The 8,069-nt window shown below is 32.6% G+C and overlaps 1 protein-coding gene across 1 annotated transcript; it reads left to right on the top strand.

Moving 5' to 3' along the window:
- Positions 1-2,664: 2,664 nt before the first annotated feature.
- Positions 2,665-7,765, top strand: LOC145139473 (delta-1-pyrroline-5-carboxylate dehydrogenase 12A1, mitochondrial-like). Its single transcript, XM_079073439.1, has 16 exons — positions 2,665-2,881; positions 3,521-3,600; positions 3,878-3,981; positions 4,090-4,157; positions 4,223-4,280; positions 4,403-4,516; positions 4,687-4,770; positions 4,870-4,974; positions 5,234-5,347; positions 5,464-5,595; positions 5,780-5,869; positions 6,384-6,473; positions 6,649-6,858; positions 7,001-7,111; positions 7,215-7,294; positions 7,395-7,765. The coding sequence occupies exons 1-16, from the start codon at positions 2,793-2,795 to the stop codon at positions 7,531-7,533; spliced, it is 1,668 nt and encodes a 555-aa protein (XP_078929565.1). The 5' UTR covers positions 2,665-2,792; the 3' UTR covers positions 7,534-7,765.
- Positions 7,766-8,069: the final 304 nt, after the last annotated feature.

Below are 8,069 nucleotides of genomic sequence, written 5' to 3' on the forward strand. Positions count from 1 at the left end.
TATATCGACGCGTAGGTAAAAACAAGATCTACAACTTTCATTTAGACTTCATCGGCTAATTTTGACTTTATTTTTATTATATTATTTTTTTATATTATTTTTAGTAGGACGAGACAGGAAAACTCCGCTAGAAATTCATAACTCCTTCATCTGACGTCCGTTTTCGTCTGTCTTTTTACCGTTGCACTACTAATAACGAGATCTTTGATTCTCGTTTAGATTGTTTCGGCTAAAAACCGCTCGATCTCAAATCGAGTATTCGGGCTGCATACTGCTAGGTCGAAACTTCAGAAAATCATAACTTCCTCATACGAAGTCAGATTTGGGCGTTCTTTTTACGCATGCTCTCGGTTTAACGTATTCTACTACTTTCATTTAGATCGCTAAGGCCAAATATCGCTCTAATGTAAATTTAGTATTTACGTCGCGTTGTGTCGTGCCGGTTCTGTCGCGAAACTTCGACAGGTCATAACTTCTTCGTTATAACTCGGATTTCGGCGTTCTTTATATGTACGAAATCCTTGTAACATATCCTACAACTTAGTTAAGATTAATCCTTCTAGATAATCTTCCATCAAAAAGTCATTTTTGATGCTTATCGTCTCTAAATTGACTAGCCCTGATCTACATGCGTTACAGTGGTGGTTTGGTTGTTATTTATGGCGGTAATATGGTGATGATTGTTGTCGTTTTGATGGTGTCGGGTGGTGTTGTTGGTGTTGGTATGGTGTTTTGTAGTGGATAGAGGGTGAAGGTTGTGTAATCAGGCTCAACACTCCTTTTGACCAAAAAAAATCAAGCTCACAATCAGAGCTCAAACACTCCTCTTGACAGTCAATATTTAGTGTAGACCTAAATGATTCTCGAGGGCTGAATCCTTTTATTAGGTATGTGAATTGATGGATGGATGTTGTTACTTGTAGTAATTCCTTTCTAGGTTTGTGATTCCATTTCTTTAGTAATGATGTGTCATTTGATTTTGAGGTATATGTAAGCTTGTAAACTTATACTCTGATCTCTGTTTACCACAATTCACAATAGTTGTATTATTATAAAGTTGTGCTTAATGGTTGTGTTGTTTAAACTATGTATGAACTATGGTCAATTCAATGATATTGTCATTTGAATGAGCTCTTTTTGAACAAAAAAAAACATTTTATGGTTGATCATACCTTCAATATTCATGTTTCTTGAATTACTTTATTTGTTTGTTGTATCACAAACTCCCATCAAAACTTATCTCAATGGTGAATTCATGGTTGGATCAAAGTTCATTGCCTTTTCTGAAATCAAGAATAAAATTCATTGTTATTTTTTACGCTATATAAAGTTTTCCATCAAGGGGTAATATGGTCATTTGTCATTATTCATCACAGTCAATCAGAGATATAATCAAACAACATGGTTTCAATCAGATGTGGGCTGCAGTCAAAAGTTCTAACTCAGTCAGCACTAACCCAGTCAGCAACTATCAAACGGCCCCTAAAAAAAACATTTGAAATTAGAAATCTGAATATAGTATTATTTCAAAAAAGAACCATCATGAATCCTGCTAAACAACTCCCATGAATTGGGCGATATCACTTTTTTTCAAAAATTAGATTCAATAAGTTTTTAGATAACGTCAACTTATCATATCGTGCAAATTAAGCAAATAATAATCGTGAAGCGGCCTAGTAACATGTTAAATGGTCAAATTTAGACAACAACAACAATAATAATAATAATAATAATAATAATAAATGTGATGACTTTTTAGCAGGAAAATAAAATTATGGGTAAAGGATGAAAAAAATTAAGTTATGTCTAAAATGAAATCTTTTATAAGACGGTAGTTCTTTTACCATTTGCTCTCAAATATTACGTATTTTGGTAAAAGAATATCACATACCTGTATATTTAGTCTAAAAATTACCTTTATGTCATAAATATGGCAAAAGATGAAATTTTATTATACAAACAAATATTAAATCTATTTTTTACCATTTGTCATATTCTTATTCAATTTGCCAAATATCATGGTTATTTTTAATTAAATTTTTTTCCACATGTGATTTTATGAGTTTTCTATTTTATTAAATTTCACATAATATTTTAATGTAATAATTACAATAAATGTAATAATAAATAGATATCAATTTCATTAATTAACTTACCTTTAATTTTTAAATTTCCAAAATTAAATCTTATTAATTGTTTTTGTTTATTTATTTGAATTTAAAAGATAAAAAACATTTCAATTATAATAATTCATTATTTTTATTATTTTCTTATAAATCTAAAGTTTTTATTTATTTTGACATTTATATTTAATTTTTTTTAAAAATTAACTCATATATCTCCAACAGGATTAAACAAACAATTGCTTGTGTTTGTGAACACCACGTCTAACTTTACGCTACATCACTTGTAAAAAACGTCAAAACAATCTTATTTTATAGAAAACTATGTAAGTCTTTGTGTCTAATATTTTATAATAAAATCATAAAAAGTTAAAATAAAAAACAATCAATTCAAGTCTCATACGTGTTAAGCAATATGTGGAAGACTATAGCAAGAGAAAAGGATCTTGTGCTTGTAATGTGTCCAAATATGACAGTATGACATGTCATCGTGACTCAAATTAGCCACTATTTTCAGCCTTGATTTACCCGATACGCATCGTCATCATTAATTATGCACTTTCCATTACCAAAACCCTCTCGCTGCTCCTACAAATCACTCTCTCACTCGAGTTTTTGCAAGCAGAGGGTTTCGAGTTTCCACAAACAGATCGTCAAGTCAAAGAGAAAATGTCTCTACTTCGGCTCTGCAAAGGAATCAACCCAAATGTTTCTCGTAAAACAGTTCCAGATTATCTTTCTTCACTCAGATTCTCGAGGTAATATCCGACATTTAATTTTATTTCAGTGATGGTTGCATGCGATGAATACGTTTAGTTTTCTCTATCTCCTTTTTCTCTATGGATTTTGTAATTTTAATAGTTCGATTGTGTTCTGTTTTTTTTTTTCAATGTGATTCGATAGTTGAATCTGTATTCTTTCGTGGACGGCATTTTCAGTTGTAGTTCGATCATCACGTAGATGTATATGATTGGCAAATTAGGGCTTAAATTGAGTACTATAGTATATGTCTGGATACACATGGCAGGATTATGATTTAACGTTATAAGGTAAAGCGTTTGTGGATTACTTGAGGGCTTCGTTGTTTGCACCTTTTCTTTTCTGAATTAAAGCTTTTTTGAAGTCTTATGGTCCATTGATTTTCTTATTATTATTATTTATCATGGGATAACTTTTAGATATTATGAAAGCGCTATTTTGAGAAAAAGTGCATACGATTTAAAAAAAAAAATTAAATTACTTTCGAGCTCTACTTCTGTGCTTGCTTTTGTTCCATATGAAACAATGTCCTGTAGTTTCAAAGAGTAACATATATTTTGTTTTAACCATTCCTAGCTATTTGACTGTATTTTCTCTTTTTGTGTTAAGAATGTTCATACGTATTAGTTGTTATGCAGACTCATTCATTCACTGGGATTTACAACCTTGAAAGCTGAAGAGATTTCTGGTTCTCAGCCTGCTGAAGTACAAAACTTGGGTAAACACTTCAATTTTGAGTAGCATATCTCGTAGGTTTCGATTTAAAGTTTTATATGCCATGAAACAACAAGTGTAATGATTTGAAAACATTAGTTTTGATATAGTTAGTTTTGAAAATTATAATGAAGCATTTGTGGTGTTAATTAGAGCATGATGCTGTTAAACTATTTCCTGAGCAAGTAGTTTTGATTGTCTTTCTTATTATTGTAAACTGTGTAGTTTCAGTCAGACATAAGTTGTCAAAAGGTTTACATGGTTTGTCATGTTTCTTCCAGTCCAGGGCAAATGGATTAAACCTGCTAACTGGAATACAATCGTGGATCCCTTAAATGGAGAATCATTTATTAAAGTCTCAGAAGTAGATGAAAGTGGAATCCAGGTATGTATCTTGATTCTTGAATGTATTAAATGTACTTTTTCTTTATATGCCCTTTAGTTGATCTTATCAAAAGGTATATTTTGACTTATTAGTTAATAAAACATGCAGCCTTTTGTAGAGAGCTTGTCCAAGTGTCCAAAACATGGCATGCACAACCCATTTAAATCCCCAGAAAGGTTTGCACCCTGTCCTTTGATTATCAATGTAAATTTAACATTTATCTGATTATATTTTTCTACAGATACCTTTTGTATGGGGACATATCTGCAAAAGCAGGCCATATGCTTGCCCTTCCTGAGGTACAGCATTTATATTGAGAAAACAAAGTGCATCGATATTTGCCTATTCAATTCTTCTATCTGACTTATAAAAAGCATCATTAGTTTATAATGATTTTGAATTTTTTTTCCTATCTATTCAGGTTTCTGATTTCTTTGCTAAGTTAATACAGAGGGTTGCACCTAAGAGTTATCAGCAGGCTCTTGGTGAAGTGTATGTTACAGGGAAGTTTCTAGAGAACTTCTCTGGTGATCAGGTACATGATAGTTATCTATTCTAGGGTTTGAAATTCTTCTGGAGATGTAAATGGTTCATGTAAATCACCCGTTTCTGTTAGTGTTTTATCATCTGCATTTATGTATTTTCAGTCATGACACATACAATCTTCCTGAATTGATTCCATATCTGCATGTTTAACATTAACAGGTACGTTTCCTTGCAAGGTCCTTTGGAGTTCCTGGGAATCATCTTGGTCAACAAAGTCATGGTTTCCGCTGGCCTTATGGACCTGTAAGATTTTCTTTCACAGATTTATTTATTCATTTTATTTTTTAGAATCTCAACTACATGGGCTTTGAAGATGTAAAATCACAATATTATTTCTTTCAGGTGGCAATCATTACACCTTTTAATTTCCCTTTAGAGATTCCTCTACTCCAATTGATGGGTGCACTTTATATGGGCAACAAGCCTGTTCTTAAGGTTGATAGCAAGGTGGGTCCTATCATTTATGACATATAATTTGGATAAGTTGACTTATGTTTTGGAATGTGACTTGTCGCTTTTTAGCACCCTTTCTTGATATTTATAAACTCTTTTATTGTTTTATGAGGGCTTAGTTTGTATGCAAGTCTATATTAACCGAAAAGCCTTTTCTGAGTTTTATCTAATACCTTTTTATGAACAAGTTAAATGTTTAATGAATGTCATTATGTATGTTTTTTTTTCCTGATATATTGAAGCATTTTTGTAGGTATGCATTGTTATGGAACAAATGCTTCGGTTACTCCATGACTGTGGGATGCCTTTGGATGATGTTGATTTCATCAATTCTGATGGAAAGACAATGAACAAGCTACTGCTAGAGGTTGTTTTTTTATGGTGCACCTTCACTGTTATAAGTAGCAGATCTTCCATTTTTTTTTTGTCTAATAATGTCTTTTGGCCTTGTAATTTTATATAAGTTTGTGACACCATATTCAGGCAAAACCACGGATGACACTCTTCACTGGTAGCTCAAGAATAGCAAACAAGTTGGCTGATGACCTAAATGGTAGAATCAAGTTGGAAGATGCAGGATTTGACTGGAAAATCCTTGGCCCTGATGTTCATGAGGTACATAAACATCTATTATAAGTCTGCATTCTGTGTGAATATAGGACTTACTGTCAAAAGGAGGAGACCCTTGTTTTGGGTGCTTATCAGTTGTTTTATTTGTTCTTAAATTCACAGTATACTTCATTATAATAAAAATATGTCAAAGTTAGTTCATAACTGTAGTATTTTCATTGATTGACAGGTGGATTATGTTTCATGGGTTTGCGATCAAGATGCATATGCATGCAGTGGTCAAAAGTGTTCAGCACAGTCGATGCTTTTCATGCATGAGGTTAGCTGCCACATGCTCTCATTCATTACTGTATCTTTCCATAAGAGTTATCTCTTCTGTCCTGAAATCCAAGGAATAACAACGTACTTTCATTTGTTTGTGTAGTATAGCATCCTATTTTGATTTATTTCTGTTACAGCGTTCTACTTAAAAAAAAAATCTTATCAAGAAACTGTACATGAAAAATCTGTTATCTACCCAATTATAGAATCGTACTTTTATTTTTATTTTTCTTGGAACTTTTATTTGGGTAAATTGTTTAAGAGTACAATGCTGTAATAGGAAGATCTGAAAGTAGGATGTTACAATAAACAAACCAACAAAAATAAATTGCTATCTTTTGCATTTAACCCAAATCTAAAAGAAAATCTTAGTCATGAGTAAATAATACAAATTAACTAGAATTTCTTGAATCAATCTTTAAAAAAGAAAGGGTAATTTGTGAACATTGTTCATATCATATTTAGTGTTAGAATTCAAAATATGAGTTTTATTTTATACTGATTATTTGTAGAATTGGAGCAAAACATCACTCTTGCGTCAATTGACTGACCTTGCTGCAAGGAGGAAGCTTGAAGACTTGACCATTGGTCCAGTTCTTACTGTAAGTGTGTACTTAATCTGTAATGTCAAAAAAGAAAGTTATCCATCTGTATTTAATCGATTATATATATATATATATATATATATATATATATATATATATATATATATATATATATATATATATATTGAAAAGTAACCTGTAGAAAATTGTGATGATGTTTTGATGTTTGCAGTTCACAACGGACGCTATGCTAGATCACATGAAGAAATTGCTTGAGATTCCTGGATCAAAGCTACTGTTTGGTGGTGAAGAGTTGCAAAACCATTCTATTCCTTCGGTATATGGTGCTATAAAACCAACAGCTGTATTTGTTCCTATCGAACAAATACTCAAGCCTGAATATTACGACCTTGTTACAAAAGAAATATTTGGACCATTTCAGGTAATATTGTTGTACATGCATTGGTTTGGATTGAGACAAACATTGCTTTTTCTTGATCTCTCTCGTTTGTTAAAAAGACGTGAAAGCCCTTCTCATCCTCTATCATTGGAAATATCCCTTATCATTTGGTTTTGTTTGTCAGGTTATCACTGAGTACAAAGACAGTCAACTCCCACTGGTGTTGGATGTCCTTGAAAAGATGCATGCACATTTAACAGCTGCTGTCGTTTCAAATGATCCGTTGTTTATTCAGGTTTCATTCATGGAATTTTCATTCTGAAATTGTTTTTATTATATATATGGCAATGTTGTTTTTAATCTGATTCTGATGATAAGTTGTTGAACTTGGTTTCCAGGAGGTGATTGGGAAAACAGTGAATGGAACCACTTATGCTGGACTTAGAGCAAGGACAACAGGGGCACCACAGAATCACTGGTGAGTGGAGTAGAAATAAATGGAATTTCCTTTCCTTTTCCTTTTATAAAACAAAACAAAACAAAAAACAAATCAATGTGTGTTGACTTGTGTTCATCAGGTTTGGGCCAGCTGGAGATCCAAGAGGAGCAGGAATAGGGACTCCTGAAGCTATAAAACTCGTGTGGTCGTGTCACAGAGAGGTCATATACGACGTTGGTCCGGTCCCACATAAATGGGAAATCCCACCCTCCACTTGAGAAAAGACATCAATACCCCTGTGCATTGCATTGCATTCAGTGATGACCCCAAGTTGACCACACCTTGACTTGTAAAAGTAGCTAGTTTTCAAGGCATCAGATATATATATGTAAGAGTCTTTTGCAGACATCTAAAGTATTGGGAATTTGGGATTGTATCATGGACATGGTAGTAGTATGCAAACATGAAGGCACCCTAATAATAAAACATCACCCACCCTCTTTCTATCTATATTCTCATTGTTGATTTTGATTACATGACCACACGAGTTTGTAGTGCTATTATCTATAATCAGTGTCCGTTTATGCATGTCTGGGAAAACTAGTTGGGAGCTGATAGTATATATGTTGATTTTGGTTTAAATCAAGTATATCAGAATCCATGATCAAGCAACAAGCCCGTGCACATGAGATTTTAAAAGTATGCATAATTGGTTGTTGGATCAATACAATTTATTCTCTCCTTGCATAACATCTACTTGAAACTATTAGTCAAACATCTCATATACATTCTATCAGATAAAAAATAAAAATAA

The sequence above is a fragment of the Lactuca virosa genome, chromosome 1, assembly GCF_052849685.1.
Source record: "Lactuca virosa cultivar CGN04683 chromosome 1, Lactuca_virosa_CGN04683_v6, whole genome shotgun sequence".
Taxonomy (NCBI): Eukaryota; Viridiplantae; Streptophyta; class Magnoliopsida; order Asterales; family Asteraceae; genus Lactuca; species Lactuca virosa.

Bases quoted from the DNA above. Each gene is read 5' to 3' on its own strand.
- LOC145139473 (XM_079073439.1), top strand. From the start codon at position 2,793: ATGTCTCTACTTCGGCTCTGCAAAGGAATCAACCCAAATGTTTCTCGT. The intron at 4,517-4,686 runs GTACATGATAGT...TAACATTAACAG, and splicing joins AGAACTTCTCTGGTGATCAG to GTACGTTTCCTTGCAAGGTC. The intron at 6,474-6,648 runs GTAAGTGTGTAC...TGATGTTTGCAG, and splicing joins CCATTGGTCCAGTTCTTACT to TTCACAACGGACGCTATGCT.